This window comes from Ambystoma mexicanum, chromosome 11 (genome assembly GCF_040938575.1).
Source record: "Ambystoma mexicanum isolate Mex_15411 chromosome 11, UKY_AmexF1_1, whole genome shotgun sequence".
Taxonomy (NCBI): domain Eukaryota; kingdom Metazoa; phylum Chordata; class Amphibia; order Caudata; family Ambystomatidae; genus Ambystoma; species Ambystoma mexicanum.
In genome coordinates this window covers 988,196,793-988,214,860 of record NC_090934.1, presented here as the reverse complement: position 1 = coordinate 988,214,860, position 18,068 = coordinate 988,196,793, and the positions used below count along the sequence as shown (strand labels likewise).

Genomic DNA, 18,068 nt, shown 5'->3' with positions numbered 1-18,068 from the left:
AAAAACAAGAGGAAATTTGCAGTTTTTCATTGTACTTCAGGGGAATGCAACCTTTGTCTCTCCGGATGTTTTAGCCTACAACTAGGGCTGGGCAATATTGACCAAAAGTCATATCTCAATATGTTTGTGTGGGTTAAATGCTCAGTTGTTAGCCGCCAACTACATGTGAGATGTCACAAACACTTTTATTTATAAGACACTGATCAAAATGATGTGGACATACAAGGTTACTCTTCCTGTTTGAGAATACACAGAACGTGTGATTATCAAAATGTAAATACAAAATGGTAGTTTATGTAATAATCTATATATATGTATATAACTCGATGTTAATGATATTGGGCCTCATTACACGGTAGGCGGTAAACCATGGCGCTATTAGCGCCATGGTTCATGCCGGTAATTTACCGGTACCGCCTTGGAGGAAAGGGGAAATACCGCCCTATTCCAAGGTTGGCGGGCGGTAATTCCCCCTTCCCCCATTGCCCTTCCCCATTCCCATTTTTGCCCCATAGGGCATAATGGGAATGGGGAAGGCGCTAATTACGGCACCGCAAATTGCGGTACCGTAATTAGCTCCCTGGGTCCCTTTGCGGGTTGGTTTTTAATGCCTGCGTTAAATACCCCAACCCGCAAAGGGACCTCGTAGTAAGGCGGTAAGGATTTAAACCCTTACCGCCTACCGTGTAATGAGGCCCATTGTCTCATCCTATATCGATTCTGAAACTGTATTAATATATTTCCAAAAGTTGATATATCGCCCAGCCCTCTTTGGAGCCATAAGCCAACACCTCTAGCGAGACACAGGCTGCTTACTCCTAATGTACTTAATGAAAAATTAATTTGAAAAATCAATAATGGGCCTCATTACGACCCGGGCGGTAAGGGATTACCGGTACCGGTAAGGGCACCGGTACCGGTAATCCCTTACCGCCCTATTACGAGTTCCCTTTGTGGGTGCTCCCTTAACCAGCCGTTAAGGACGGGACCCGCAAAGGGACTTTAGAGGTAATAACGGTACCGCAATTTGCGGTACTGTTATTACCGCCTTCCCCATTCCCATTGAGCCTAGTGGGGCTAAAATGGGAATGGGGAAGGGCCATGGTGAATGGGGAATTACCGTCCCCGCCAACCTTGAAATGGGGCGGTAACTGCTCCATTCGCCATGGCGGTATCGCTAAGGTTTTGGAGGCAACCATGGCGCTAAATGTGATTCCATATGTAGTCCTATTTCTAAATTTGATGGCTTGGCTGAACAGCAGAGATGTTTCCTGTATTCTGCTGTTTGCATCAGGAGTGTCCAACTCCAGGCCCCCAGGGCTGCAAACCTGGCCTTTTTTAGGATATCGCTGATTAATATTCATAAGATAAATTAACATGAATTTAGAAATATTGTATGCAAATTTATCTCATTAATATTAATAAGGGATAGCCCGACAATCTGACATGTTTTCCGGCCCTCATTGCCTGCAGTTGTACAAACCTGGTAAGCATAGTCAATAAATCAATTCACTTCCATTTTTCATTTCATGTAAAACATGACATATTTTCATGCTCCCTAGATCCTTTAATGCCAGAGTTCCTGAGCTTGAAGAATGTGCAGAAAAACAGAATCTCCCTTGAGTGGACGCCTGCTGCAAATATGACTGGTGCAGATTTCATTTACAACGTCACATACAGTAGTTCACAGGGGGCTTGGAGTGTCACAAACAGCACTGCCTATGCCACCCTTGTGAGCTTGGTACCTGGGACAAACTACACAATACGCATTGTGACAGTCGCTGCTGGTAATTATACCAGTTTGCCTGCTTTCATATCTTCATACACAAGTAAGTTGAGTTTCTATTTTTGTATACTGTGTTCATGAATGCCCTACACTGATTTACTTGTTCTCTGACATTGTACCAGCAAATATGAATTCAGTATTTCCAAAACCTATGGTGATCTTGTGAATTTATTTTCTTTATTAGCAATAAGCTAAAGGTAATAGTGCAAGAGCTGTTCACTAAGTCCACTGCTTCTCTACAAGCGAAAATATAAGGCAGGTGTTAAAAGGAGCTCTGATGATAACAGGACTGCCCCAGTTCTTTTGCTGCAGATGCTGACTGTAATTCTATGGACCATCAGCACCCCTCAATGTTCCCAATGTGATGTCATTTGCCTGACTCGCAATTATTGATGCTTTAAAGATTTTCTGCTTTTTATGAAACAGTCTATACAATCCATGTGCACGTGTTTTTGACGGAAAGATGCCATCATATCCCTCAATGTTTTGCAAATATTTAAATATCAATGCCCCTTTGCCTGCAAACATTGCTAAAACATAGAAAAAGGAAGCTTTCACTACCACTGCTGATGTTTTTTGTCCACATATGTGTCTGTGTAGTGGTACCAAGGTACGTTTTCTGGGAATATTTTCCTTAAACAAATTGTGACTTGGCTGTCTCCACCCTTAACCTAGAAACATTGAAATGGTTATTCATTACGTAAGAAAAGTGTAATCCTGGACCATAGTGTTAAGGATATCAGCTTTACTTCTTCAGCGTCATTTGTAGCGAGAGTTGGCTGTGAAATAAATAAGGAATATTGCAGAAAAAATATCAAACAACTGTTTGATTTAAGGCACAAAACGGCCCCATATCATCGCTGCTCTCCAGGGCCGGTCTTACACCAGATTGCACCCCAGACGGGAAGCATCGTTGGCACCCCACTCCCCCCAAAATGACAATAACAAAATTGGTGTGTTGCAAATGTTGTAAATAGGGGGATTATTGCAACCACTATTATTACGACGACCCACAATGCTGACTTTATTGATGTTAAAATAAAATGTATACCCACCTTACACCACATACATATGCGGGGGGAGACCCCCCGCACCACCCCATATTGACATTATATTACATACCCCTGTCCCACATATATATATATGGTGTAGGGGGGTGTCTAAAAAAAAAGTCGCCATTTTCGGCCCTCGTAATTGTGAGGGTGACATTTTGGGCCAATACCTAAATAGGACACTCGATAAATAACTAGATGGAAATACAAATGCAATAGAAAATACATATTTTAGATACTGGGTGACCTTCTTAGAATGTTACCTGTATTATGGGCCTCATCATGAGATGGGCGGTATTCCAGTGGTAAATCCTACCGGAATACCGCCTAATGGAATTACTGTTACCGCCACTTGGTCTGGTGGAATTACTGCCAAATTACAAATGGTGGTGGGAGAGTTAATCCCCATTTTTAGAGTCCTTTTCTACTCTGTGGCATTTTTGGCGGAATTATCCCCCGCAGAATTACTGCCACGATAATTCCACCGATTTTGCTGCTTTTAAGCAGAAAGTGGAAGGATTTACCTCTGGCATGATGCTGGAGGTTTATCCCCCACTCCAGGGCCACTCGTAGTATGGCAGTGTGGGAAAAGTGGCGATAATTCTGTTACTGCCAGTTTTTTACTGCTGTGCCATATGTGTTCTTGACTTTGCCCTTTGCCACCAGGGAGCTTAAACACAAAATACCCACTGAAGAGCTCTAAACCCTTCTTTGTACGCAAGTGGCTGATGTGGAGGAACCAGTGTTAGAAGGCAATGAGGTGATAGTACTTCTGTATATCACTTGGGAAGAGAAAATGCAGCTTTTAATGAGTGCTGCAACGCGTACATTTTAAGCCCTAGAACAAAAATAGAGAAATAAACATATTGCCATATTACAAGACTGGTGACTGGCAACATGGAGGGGGCAGGTGCTGGGGGACCCACTGAGGCTCGAGGCCCCTTCCATTTGAAAAGGTTGAAAGGCCCTGACACCATCCCTGCTTAAAGTATGGCGATTCTGCTAGGCATAAAATGGCATTATGGGAGCAGGCGGAAAATCACTTGGCATGTGACAGAAAAACACATTGGCCCTCATTCCAACCCTGGCGGAAAGGGTTTACGCCAGCGTAAATCATGGCGTACCCTTCCGCCTTACTACGAGTTCCCGTAGCGCCATGGAGCTTTTTTCGCCTGCTTTTTCCGGGCGGAAAAATCCATGGCGCTACGGGACCTTGATGTTAATTACGCCACCGTAATTTACGGTGGCGTAATTAACGCCTTCCCCACTCCCATTATGCCCTATGGGGCAAAAATGGGAATGGGGAAGGGTAAAATGGGGATTGGGGACTTACCGCCCCGCCAAGGTCGGAATGGGGCGGTAAGTCCGCCAACCCCCATGGCGGAGTTGGCAGCTTTGCGCCATGGACCATGGTGCAAATTGCACCATGGTTCTCCGCCAGGGTCGGAATGAGGGCCATTGGCTTTTACATTGTGATCCGAGTTTTCACTGAGCCCATGAAGATAACGAAGGGTGTGTTTTAGGTACCATGGTGCTGCTGACAGAATTTCTCAGCAGTTTAAAAACACATATAAAAACCAATTTGTTTCTTCTATGAAGTAAAAATCAAATGCATGGTGAACGCGACATGCATCCTACCTGTGTTGCAAGCTCCTGGGCTGTGGCTTCACTGCGCAGGCTGCAGCCGCAACTGCCAGGTATGACAGGCACGTGAGGTCCTATGGTTTCAGTGAAATGGTTCCTCTTTCCACACCAGAGCATTCAGTACGTTTACAAAAAAAGCCCAGCGACCACGTCTCCAGAGGTCTGTGAAGAGATCTGGATTTATCAAACAAATTGCCTTTATTAGGGACTGATTAGACGAAGTCATTGCAAGGGCGGTTTGCCCATTCAGGCTAGGCCACACCAGCCTGGGAAAACACTGCAAAACAATTAGCACATAGGTGGCATGCATTTTATACCACCCATGGTTAAACATGAAGTGTTTACGGCTTTCTTAGCAGTGTCCTCGCGGTGGCAAACAAGACGACCGCATCACCTTGGGGTCTGTGATGTCTGCCAAGACCTGTCATTGGCACAGGTTCCTTTCTCATTAGTATCGCTTTGTCTTGTTGTGCCCGACTCAAGCACTCATCTGCTTGGAGTCACTATGCTGGGTGTGTTGTCACAGGTTCCAATTGCACCGCTCAATGCCCTGTTGCTGTGGCATGCCTGAGGTGGAACCTTTCAGCTTGCCACATAGCCCGGCCGGCATGGGAAGGACCTTGCCTCCACTTCTGCAGGCACTAACTCGAAGGAAACGCCAGTGTGGTGAAAGACACGGCAGTCGGCAGAGATCGAAGGGGGCTTGGCTCTGCCGCCTCTGCTGACTGCGAGCGACGGCTTCCTCTGCAATAAGTACCATGGGAGAAAAACACTGGATGGATGTTCTCAAACAGCTTTTTAAAGAAACCAAAAGCACTGCAGACGAGTTACGGCACACTATGGGTCTGCTACGGCTGGAAAAGCGGCTTTCATGTTTGGCGAGGTGTTTCCTTGTATGTGAACTGAAGGAGGAAGCAAACACCCAATACCATTTAGAACCACACTCACCCCCTCCCCCCATCCCCCGCAGAGATCCCTGCAGCCATGCTTTCAAGACCTGTAACTTTTCGTGGTTGACAGAGCTCTTGAAAGCAGTAGGAGACCAAGTGGTGCTCGCCACAGGACAAGACCCAGTGGCGCCTGCCGCAGTGGAACAGGCTGGAAGCCAGCAACTATATTGAAAAAAAGACGCTTTTACGTCAGTTTTTTCCAATATGGCAGGAGTTGTAAGGGAGTGACCTCCCCAAATGACTTCATACATTGCTCTCAGACGGAGTCTGATCTCAAATTCGAGTAGCACTTTTTTTTTTTTACATAACATTACCACCGTACACAGTGTACGTTTTACTGTATAAAATGAAATGATGCAAAAGCATGTGTGTGTGTTGATCCTCTCAACACCCCATGGAGACAGGCATGTCAGGCAGCCGCCTGCTCTGCCTTATGCACAGACCGGCTCTACTGCTCGTTGTGATCCAAGAAGGAAAAAATCCTCTACATGAGAATTGAATACGACCAGATCCATCACAATTGTACCTGCCGGGGGCATGCTCTTGGCATCCCAGCCAATGAGTAGGCTCAGAAACGGGGCTTAGCCACATGGTAAAGCCCCAACTGCGAGCCTCCTCAAAGCTGGAGGCCGCCATCTTTCCCCTCCAGGTAGTGATGTAAGTGACCCTCCGTGCTCTGCGTCCCGATTCCGCAACACCCTCCCCTTATCCACACATTTCACCCCCTCTGATCCCTGTCCCACTTACCTTCTGCTTCTATGTCCCTCGCCGGTGTCGGGAGCACTAGTGTTCCCGTAGTGTCCGGACGCATGAAAAGGGAGAAGGGACAACATGTAGTCCCTTCTCCCCCTATCCAGGGTGTCCATATTTTTATTTTATTTTTATTTTTAAGTTGCAAAACGGCGTACATGTCCTTTCTCAACTTAAAAAAAACACTATTAGCATCCCGGTACAACGTGCTGGGATACTAACAGCAATATTAGCCTCACAGGGGGAGGGGCATTACTGGACCTTTTGCTTAAGTGCAGAGCAGTGATGTTACTATTATTAGATCAACTCCATGAAACGCCATATTATGCCGAGATATTTTTTTTATTCTACTGCTACTGAAACGACACAGCTTCCAATTATGTTCCAGGGACATTAAAAGGAGGCATTTGTAAAATGTGCCCGCTGGTCAGGAATAAAAACATAGAATTTCTATGTGGTAAAAATATGTTTACTTTGTCATTTCTTCAGATTTAAAATTACAATGTTCCTACAAATGAATGTTTAATGTTGCTACAAGGGAATATGCTTGTAACAAATTGAATGTTGGTATCTCAATCAGTCCTCTGCACAAAAATCATTTTAGGGTGATCAAGAATTGTTCGCGTCAGTAGACTTTTGCTGCACGTTGGCAAGAGAGACCTCTAACCTGAATCTCAGACAGATAAAAGTCCTGGGGCCTCATTAGGACCCTGGCGGTAGCCGTGCCCTTATTAAGGACACGGCTGCCGCCGGTAATGATTTTTTTCATTGCGACCCTGGCGGACTCGGTTATTGCCCTTTTCTGGGACCTGGTAAAAATCAATCCCCATTCCCATTTGAGTCCCATAGGGCTCAATGGGAGTGGGGATGATGCTAACAACGGCCCGTTAATGACAGGTCCGTTGTTAGCATCTTGGCCTGCTAGCGGGTCCCGCCTTTCACGTCTGGTCTGACAAGGCGTGAAAAGCGGGACCCGCTAGCAGGCCTCGTAATAGGGCAGCCCGTAATGAACGGTGCTGGTCCCGTACCGGCACCATTTATTACGGCACCGCCAGGGTCCTAATGAAGCCCATGGACATTGATGATTCCAAAACTCTGCTTTTATGACAAAAGATTTCTGGCTTAATTATGATACTGAAATCTATGTTTTCTTTCAAAATAATTTGGGATTACGTTTGTTCTCCTTGCATATAATATTGATTGTGTCTATCGACTGCATTTACACGTTGACTGGTCACAATGAACACCCTTTTTCCTACACTCTCCTCCTCATCTAATTGCCTTTTTTGTCAAAGCATATTTTCTTCAGCATGCATTTGTTTGCTCACAAAACACATTGCACTTTATATTATATTGGTATGATAAATAAGTAACTCCAAAGGGCGCTAGAGGGCCAACCAAGATGGCCGCTTCCTAGTGAGCTCCTACACGGCCTAACATTAATCTGACACAATCATCCATACATTTCGGTAAAACCTGCTTGGACCGTCGACCACCCATGTCAACAGACTCTATCACATCGTGAAGTTTGGGGCGAAAACGGAGGTCCTAAACGCAGACCCCCTGCGCCCACACCCGGGAGGAACGTGCGGGCCCACAGGGAGCCTTGGCGAGAAAAGACTATCTGGGCCGCGGCTGTGGTGGGGTGAGGGAGATCTGCCTGTCCCTTGCACGATCCTCGGGAGGCAGAGCTGGATGAACACCTGCAAACTCCAGGCGGAGGTCGGAGAGGATCTCCCCCTCCCCCTGCTGCTCTAACCCTTCTGCCGAAGCAACAGCAGCCCAGGCCAGAGTGAATATCCAGGGACCGCGGAGACCCACGGGAGAGTCTAGCGAACGCCTGATCACCCGCGTGGGTCAGCCTCAGGACGAGGAGCTGGTCCGTGCCACCTTCTGGCTCCCCCTCTCCTCACACCGGCTCTGTCCGTCACAGCGTGGGGCACCAGGAGCCAGACCAGCGACCACAGAGCGAGAGCGGAGGACGACAGCTCCGTGCGCCCCCTTCCCTCCCCCCCCGGGCGGCGGGGATCCAGCACAGTGAGAGAGAGGCGGAAGCAGAATGTGAAAGTGTGCCCAGCAGATAAACACTTTCAGCAGGTACGGAGCGCTCTGGGGGGAAAACCTGTTTAACTGCCAGCAGCCTTGCACAAGCCCCCCCCAGCGAGAACAAGCCAGGCCCAGCCAAAAACCCGAGATCAAGTAACTGCAAATACAGTTCCCCCCCCTGAGGCTCTACTTCCCCCCGAAGTCTGAGGCCGGCAAACAAACTGCATTAGACCCAGCGGTGACAAAACGCAGGCCCAGAGACCGCAGATAACGTCAGAGAGCCGCAATCAGCTCAGTCCCACCCCAGGCGGCAGCGGACGGCTGAGGCAGAGGAGACAGAGCTCTGCTACCCACTCATTCCCGTCACACGCCCGGACCTGCACAGTGGACAGAATACGGTGTGCGCCTCCAAGCAGCAGAGCACTACGGAAGCACCAGAGAGACAGAGGGAGAGCAGAAACTAACGCTCCGCGGCCCGCCTCAGCCTCCGCCCGCATCAGCCTTGGGTGTGGGGTGGGCTGAAGGTGACCAACCCAGACCTCGACAGTCCTCCCGGAAATCCTCTCTTCTTTTAAGCACTCTCCGCCATCTCCCTACCGCTCCCCCCTGCTCGTATAGCTGCCTCTACAAGCTGGATCACCATATCCAACTAAGTCCACTGCACAGGAGATAAACCCCCCGGAAGACACACACGACCCACTGACTTTGGCTCGGGTCTCCGGGGCGACCCTTCACGCCCTACCACCAGGGAGAGGTGCATCTGAACCCCCCCCCACCCGACTCCCACTCGGCAGAGACCTAAAAATACAACGAGCACAATCAGAGACAAAGGTCTGGATTACATCTCCTAGCCCTGCTGGCACAGTCGCCCCTGCGAATCGCTTCAGCTAAGAATAAACGAACCCCAGCTCTGGGAGTCAGTCAGCAGCGAAACAACCACCATCTAACATCCAACCCACGCAGCGTATTCTGCCACACCACCTCAATGGGGAAAACAGACAGGTCCCAAAGGAAGCTTACCTTTGAATACGGCGCACTCCCCAAGACCCCCAGGCTCCAAGAGGAGTCCGAACCCTCGACCAGCAGCATTGCCCAGATGGATGACAGAACTTCCACTATAGACATTAAGAGCCTCTTACTAGATCTCAAAGCCGGCATTGGGAGCCTCAATAACAAAATGGACGGGCTCTTCTCGTAGGTAGATCTCCTGCAACACAGAATGGACACCCACACAGAACGCCTCAACGAGGTCGAACAACGCGTGTCGAATCTGGATGACAGCACAGCAACCCTGGTAGCTAAGTCACCTGGAATCCCAAATGAAGGCGACCATCATCAAATGCGAAGATTTAGAGGGTCGCTCCAGAAGAAATAACATTAAGATTATTGGGGTGAGGGAACAGAAGATGCTACTCAAAAGATTTTGTTGAAAAGCTATGCACCACCCTTTTCAGTCGTGAGGCCCTCTCCCACATGTTCGTGGTGGAGAGAGCTCACAGGATTCCATCCTCCAAACCCATCCCAGGGACACCCTCTAGACCTATAATCGCCAGGCTATTCAATTACAAAGATCGTGATGCCATTCTCCAGCTAGCCAGGGAAAAGGGCGACCTACATTATGAAGGAGACAAGAATACATTTTTACCCAGATTTCTCCCCAGCGGTACAGTTACAGTGGAGATCCTTCACCTCGGTCAGACAAAGGCTCAGGGATAATCAACTCACTTACTCCATGCTCTTACCAGCGCATCTCAGAGTTCCGCATGAGGAGAGAGCCCACTTCTTCCAGACACCGGAGGAAGCCAAAGCTTTCCCAGATAGAGCCGGATACCCCAGACCCGACCCCAACCAAGCACGAGCACAGCGAGAAAGAGCACACAGAAATCCACCTTAACCAATGCGTGGTCGACGGCACCCACTTGCATGCAAGTCACACAGCGTTCTAACCGAAATATACACAGGATTTAAACACTCCAAGGCCATGCAGCTTGGGAGGCCCCTGGTACACCTTGCACAGCAAAGTTATCAAAAACAGTAAGTGGGAGACGGGGGTTGCCCATGTAAGGAAGGAAGCCAGAGAATGAAATTGGGAAAGTGCCACCGACCTGTTACCCCCAACCCGCGCCCCACGGACCACACACCAAGCCTGATACCCCTCGTGGGACGCCGCCAAAGCTTACAACAAGCAGCAAAATATGCCTCACAATGTGCCCGACGTCCACCCAGGACGAAGACAATAACACCAGCTTAATCGTCCACACCAGTCGAACAATTCAAGGTCGCCACATGGAACATTAGAGGAGGTAACCTCCCCTCTAAAACAAGACGGAACCTTCAATACTTAAAGAGGCACGAAGTAGATATCGCCATGATTCAGGAGACCCACCTACTCCCTGAGAAAGAACACCAATGGATCAGAAACTGGGGGTGCCACAGGTATTTCTCCTCCTTTTTGTCATAAGCCAGAGGAGTGGCGATCCTGATTAACCATTGAACTGGCTTCCAGATGATCAACGTTGAGAAAGACACAGAAGGCAGATCACTATTAGTGAGAGGGATTATTGCAGGTAGAGACATCATTCTTGTCAACTCCTATGGCCAGAACGTCGACAGAGCAAACAATTTTGATTGGGTACTTACACACCTCTCAACTCAAACCGCAACAACAATCATCTGGGTAGGCGACCTTAACTCCGTCTTAGACTCAGTAAAAGACAGGTCGCGAAGCACAACTCTACCGACCTCCAAAGCCAGCTTCCAAGTAAAGGAAATTTGCAGAGCCTACAACCTGGTTGATACCTGGAGACACAGCAATTGGGAACAGCGTGATTACACATTGCATTCGACAGTCCACAACTCTAATTCCAGATTAGACTACTTGCTGGTATCTGCCAGCGGCCCCTCCACTGGGAACAATGTGGAATCTTACCTAAAACCTTCTCCAATCACTCACCAGTGACCCTCATATGCAATCCACCCACTACTAAATCCCGCCTGCTGCAGTGGCACTTCAAGCCTGGATCCCTACAAGACCAAGTTTTTGCATCCGAACTCCGTGATGAAATATCAGCCTTTTTAGACATACACCTAGGCACAGTGACATCTCCAAGCACAATCTGAGAAACGCTAAAGTGTTTCGTAACAGGAGTTTGCCTTGCCAAGGAGAACGGAATCATTAAGCTGATCTGGCAGGAACTAACCGCTAGTGAGGAAAGATTGGAACAACTCAAACTCGAACTCTCCAACAAGAACGACCCACCCACCCAAGCAGCACTTAAGGAAGAGTTACAAAACTTCAATACCACGGCGGAACGCAAACGGAAATTCTTAGGCCGTAACAGCCAGGTCCGCCAATTCGGCGAAGGCCACAGACCTGGAGCCATTCTCCCAAGACTGATCAGAGCCGACAGAAAGCCGACAATGGTCGAGAGGATACACTCTAAACACGGCACAGTTGTACACACAGATGAAGAAATCGCTGAGGAATTCCAAACCTTCTACCAAGACCTATACATCTCTAAATACAACCTAAACAGATATCTTGAAGACACTGAGCTTTATTGGGTAGAAAGAGAGCTGCGTGAACCTCTTAATGAAATCATCACACCAGAGGAAATAGTAGAAGCCATTAAAACCCTCACAAACACCAAAGCCCCAGGACCCGATGGTCTAACCGGGGAATTTTACAAGGCCTTTGCGGAAACCATAGCTCCTATACTCGCAGAGGTATACTCCGAAGCGTTAGAAACAGGCTCCTTGCCACGATCCTCCCGCAAGGCCAACATCATCCTTTTACACAAGGCAGGCAAACCCCCAGAAAAGACCCATTTCCCTTCTCAACCTTGATAACAAAATTCTGGCAAAAATTCTCACCAGCAGGCTACTACCACTGATGCCGGGCCTCGTGCTTGCGGACCAGGCCGGATTTGTGCCCGGACGCTGCACGACTTTCGGCATCAGGAGACTGTTTGGTATCACTGAGGCCCTAGACCCCACCTGCCAGGCTGTTGCGGTTTTACTCGATGCTGAAAAGACATTCGACTCTGTGGAATGGCCCTTCTTGTTCGCCGTACTTACTCAAATGGGCCTAGGCGCCCGATTCATTAAACTTGTCTCCCCATTATACAGCGACCCCCAGGCTACCATACTGGTGGGATTAGCGAGGTCCTCCCCCATCAGGTTACAACAAGGCACTAGACAAGGGTGCCCACGCTCGGCATTAATCTTCGCCCTAATAATGGAACCATTAGCGGCAAATCTGCAGTCCCAGCAACTCCACAAGGGCCTCACCATTGGCCCACACAGGCTGATTATATTTTTATACGCCGATGATGTGGCGCTATTTGTACGATATCGCGTGGAAAATCTTAATCCAGTTATGAGGGAAGTGATCAAGTTTGGGACAATATCGGGCTTAAAAATTAATCATACCAAATCAATTATATTCCCACTCCCGGTACTAAACCATTCACTGACGATTACAACTTCGCTTGGAAGATCTCAAAGGTGCACTACCTGAGGATACTGATGTCGCTAAATTACCACGAGGTATTCCAAGATAACTATGAAGCAGTAGCGAAAACACTGCAGGAAAATGTAAACCGTTGGAAAGCACTCCCACTGACCTCATGGGGTAGAGCCTCCCGAGTCAAGATGGTAATATTGCCAAAATTACTGTACCTATTCACCAATATTTCAATTTTGATCCCACAATCCTTTATGAAGAAAATTAAAAGCCTAGTTCTCGACCTGCTATGGGCGGGCAAACCGGCCAGAGTCGCTCACTCAACACTGACACTCCCAGTGTCCAATGGTGGACTGGCCCTTCCTGATTTAGAAAGATACTTCTGGGTGGCCCAGGAGCAATTCCTCAGCTTTTGGTATGCTACTCATTTTATCAGACCACACGTGCAGAAAGAACGGGCATTAGCAACGCCCAATTTTTTAAGGGCCATTATCATTAGTCAGCTCCCAGTGCCTATTAACACGATGAACGTGGTTCTAGCGACATATGGGGTATGGAAAAAACTTGCACGAAAATACGATGTTCAGGTGAGAAACTCTCCCCTCCTTCCAATCAAATTTATTCCGGGGATCCCCTTAAACTCTGAAAAGGACTTCCACAAATGGGTGGAAAAGCTACAGATAAAATCGCTTGGAGACCTGTTCAGTGAAGACTCCTTTATCACACCCCAACAAGCAACTGAAAGAGGAGGTAACACGCCCCTGGATAAGTTCATCTACTTTAGAACCAGATATACCCTACAGGCTTTATTCCCCACGTTCCCGCAACAACCTCCAACGATACTCGCACGAAAACTAGATGGGAGAGGTCCCTCCAGCTAACGATCCCAGACGAGGAGTGGGCATACATATTGAAACAAACCCAAAAAATAGCCCTTAATTCACGCCTAAAGCAAATACACTTTAACTATCTACATCAGATAGACAACAACCGGACCAATCAGCAAAATGTGAAAGGTGCGGATACTCACCTGCAGACTTTGTCCACCTTGCTTGGGACTGCGCCAAACTAATCCATACTGGACACAAATCCTCCAGACCACAACAGCAATAATAGGAGAGGAAGTGCAACCCATTCCAGTGGCTGCACTGCTCGGGATGACGAAACAACTTTCACCCGGAATAAGGAAACTGGCTGGGTTATTACTGACCCTGGCTCGAAGGAGAGTTGCCATGTCATGGGGCAGAGGACCAACACCATCGGTGGCACACTGGCGTAAGGACATCCTGTACTGTCAAGACGTTGAGTCTGAATTTATCAAAACACTTCCCCAACACGCACGCCCCCCCGACATATGGGGTCCTCTAGTGACCTTTTTGATCAACGAAGCAATCGAGAACTGGTCTATGACTTCGTCGGGGAGATGCAGTCCCCAAAACTCTGCTTTTTGATCCACCGAGGTACAGAAACTAGCGGCTGGGTGTCATTACCACATTGACTTTGGCGGTCCAGGGGGGAGGTGGGTGGGACGGCTTTGGGATGGCACTGGGGTTACTCACCCCCAATAGGGGTGGAATGTTCTGTAACTGTTTCTTTTGTTTTTAAAATTTCCAAAAATAAAGTTCTTAAAAAAAAAAAAAAAGTAATTTCAAGCAATACCTACTTGGCTTAGTTCATATGTAGGGGTCAAGTTGTTTCAGAACCTCCCTCAACTTTTCAAATTCAAGCACTTCACACAATCAATATAAAGCACCTTTTATGCCATGTTGCCCTGGATACCCTAATACAGATATTGATATAATAGATGAGTTTATACTCATTGTTTTAAGTTTTTAAAATTTTCATCTAACTAATGTGCCACATAATTTTTCACACAATATGAATATGGAGCAACACCTCATTAAATCATATGAAATGTATGAGTCTAATTGTTTGTGAACACTGCCTTACATGCACCATATTGACCCTTTACCAACCAATGAAAAACAATGGCCCAGCCAAGGTGACAGTGGCCAACGTTTGCAAATGTGGAATCAGGCCGTCAGCCCTGCTCTCTGTAAACTCTCCGGTCCCTCTTACATTATTTTATTTACTTAGATTTTGGATTGCACTGGCTCATAACAGGATTCTCATAATACATTTTGTTAATTACAGACGCACTGGGAGAATGTGCCTCCCAGCATTTTGATGTATGGGTATCAATGTGCTCTCAGTCTGTTGGTTTATGCACCCTGGAGAGGTTCATTTCTTCAATTTTTCAATAGCAACAAATACTTGTTGGTTTTGCTCGTTTTCATTCACTTCCTTGCACTTTTCTGACCTTGAAGAGCTTGCTCACCATCTCACCGTTCTAGCACTCTGACATTACTATGCATATGCATGCAGGTTTCAGCATAGAGATGGGTGGCGGCTCTCGCTCTCCACAAGGGATGGGGATTAATTGTATCTGATTCTTTCAATATATGTGCCTCCACTTAAGGTTTCAATTCTTAAGCACATAGTGATTCTTTCTCTATTTTCTGTTTATCAAAGACACCTCTATCTTTTTTTAAAGAAAGTGCTTTCACATTACCTGCAATGGAATAGATGCAATATTGTTTTCTATTTAAATTGATATTAGTTTAATTCACTTGTGTCATCTATGTCACCTTCATATTCCAAGAACCCTGATGATCGCTAAACAATATGTATAAGTGTGAAACACATACTGACTTGGATTGGAATGTAAAGCTACAAGCATGAAATATTTTTGCCTATCACAAGGCAGAGAATACATATTTTATTTAACTGAATGGACTCATTGCCAGCACCTATCCTTGCTATAGTTATAATCACTTGTAAGATGGATTCACACATGTGCCAGTGCTGCCATTATATTATATAGATCCAAAACTATGTGGTGCTTCTATCAGCTCCCACTGCAGTTTAGAAGCATATACTCTTGTGTTATGTGCACATTTCATTGATGACATTCAGTATTCGCTAAGATATAATCAAACATGCATTCCTTACTCCAGGCGTTGAAAGAAATTGCTTGACAGCGACAACAATGTATTTATTGACCAAAGCACAAAGCGTTCTTAATTTGTCGACCTATGCCCTCTGACACTTATGACTACTCCTTCTTCTTTCGTTCCAGACAGCATACAGAGTAATATCTAGTGTAGTTTACTTTGTTACTGCCTGATCCTCATGCACATGCCTATACATTGTTGGTCCAGTTATGCTCCCCCTGGAACTGGTCAATCGGCCTCAAGTTGCTCTAACCTCAGGGGTATTCTGTTACCCATGTCCTCAACAGCTGGTGAGGTCAGGTAGGAAAAACCTCCTCTCTGGGATGCCAAACCAGGAATTGCAAGGCAGTGTCTGTGGGTTCCTAGGGAGTTACCAGGCATATCCCGGTGACCCCAAATGTAGTTCCTGATACATCTGTGATATCTATTATGATTTGTGTCTCAATGCTCCACCAATTTAGAGTTTATTAAGACATCTGACCTTTTCCTCCTTAGGGCCTGAACGGATACCACCTGGGAATATTACTGTCATAAACAATCACTCAACAAGTTCCTTGCAGATCAGCTGGAACCAACCCCCTGGAATCGTGGAACTATACACTATCGCCATTCAAGGGGCCGTCAACCAAACCCAGAACAGCACAACTGCACAGCCTGTTACTTTCACAAGCTTGCTCCCTGGTAGGGAATACACTGTCACAATCACAACAGCCAGCGGCCCTTACAATGAGACATCAGATCCAGTGACCGGAGTAACATGTAAGTGTATATGTTACAGTGTCCAGATTTATTGTCGAAAGTGTCAAAACAGCCACAATACATAAAGACAGAAAATAATTGTTGACTTCAATGTGAATTTTACCTGCACGTTTATGAGGTTTAAGTAATAGGAGGTAGTTCCTCCATTTTACCTCCAAAACCTGTAGTTTGGAGGTGCTGCAAAAATTGAGGTAATTACCTCCACTTTTTTCCTGCACCACAAAACTCGTAATGAGGCCCACCGGCTGTACTGTTTGAAGTAAATATGTAAAATAGGAAGCATCCTCATTGGTAATGCCTCTACACCTTATTTCATGTTTGTCCGTGATTAATCGCGCAATTTGATGTTAGTGGTGATGATGTTTTAGATTATTATAATGAACCAATGATTTTAGGTGGCTAATGTTATGTTAGTATTTATTTATCACAGTCCTGCTGTTTGATAATTGTGGTATTTACCATGATTATTTTCTAGCTACTAATATTTGTGTATTGCATGGCTTCGGTGGGCTTGCTTCATGAGCTCCTGCCTTTACACTTTTCATCTGGTGCCTGTTCTTGATGCCCCTACTTATGCCACTTCCAGGACCCACAAACCTATGGGAAGATACATGACAAATGACTCCTGGGAATCTGCGTGCTGCCGCAGGGCAATGGGGCAATTGAAACTGAATAAAGTAAAATCAGTATATCATAGAAGCAGCTCACTGAACTGTGCACATGGGCCCTTAAATGTTAAAAGGCTACAGCAATGCTCAATACACACTCAAATGCATCTGCACAATCACAAACAATATGGGAGGGTTCTGTGAAGGGATGATCTGAGTGCGGAGACCACCCAAGTGAGACAGGTGCAGCAATAGGGGAACTCTTTGAAGGGGAATATCTGCTCTTAAAATACCCATGAATCCTGAACACAGGGAGCCACGAACATGCTCTAGTGCAGGTAATATTGCTATGTAGAATACTGGCTGCTCGACCCATTACTTGGAGCAGTCCAGGAGGTATGGGACATGACATCAATTGCTCCTGGAGACTCGTTTCATTACAAAGGAGGTGACTTAATTGAAATGGGAGTGGTGGGGTTGAGTTCCACTCCGGCCATTGCTCTAATTTTCATGATCTAATCAGTTGTATCCCTTAGAAATGGAGGGCAGAAACAGGTAGGAAATGATCAAGCCTCTAAGTACTTGATCCTGCATCCTAATTTTGAAAAAATGCAGTTTCTCTAGTTAACCTATTTCTACACACATACACTCCAAGGACATACTATATAATATTATGGGGAATATAGGCTTTCACACATGCCCTTACTTGCTTGTAGGTATGGTCTTCAAACTAGCGTCTGAACACCATTCGTACAAAATCCTAGTTGGTTGGATGCAGTAAAACTTGACACAGAAAGACAGTACAGACTCTTCTGAGGCAGCTAGGCATTGTGCACTAATGGAAACTAGCACACCCATCGGGAGGGAGTATGCTGTCCACTGCACTTCACCTAACAGCTCATCCCATATCAATTACCTTTGCCTATGAAGAAATTGAAAGGATGGCATGACCAAAGTTGATATTGCCAATGTTCAAATATCCAGCCACACGCTG

The 18,068-nt window shown here is 46.5% G+C and overlaps 1 protein-coding gene across 1 annotated transcript in view; it reads left to right on the top strand.

Annotated features, from left to right (window-relative positions):
* Positions 1 to 1,568: 1,568 nt before the first annotated feature.
* The window catches only part of LOC138505094 (uncharacterized), a 717,078-nt gene continuing 700,578 nt past the window's right edge, over positions 1,569 to 18,068 (top strand). Inside the window, exons 1-3 of the mRNA XM_069625408.1 lie at positions 1,569 to 1,829; positions 11,374 to 12,033; positions 16,203 to 16,466. Of these exons, the coding sequence (XP_069481509.1) occupies positions 1,571 to 1,829; positions 11,374 to 12,033; positions 16,203 to 16,466 (1,183 nt within the window). The 5' untranslated portion in view covers positions 1,569 to 1,570. The remainder of the gene's footprint in view (positions 1,830 to 11,373; positions 12,034 to 16,202; positions 16,467 to 18,068) is intronic.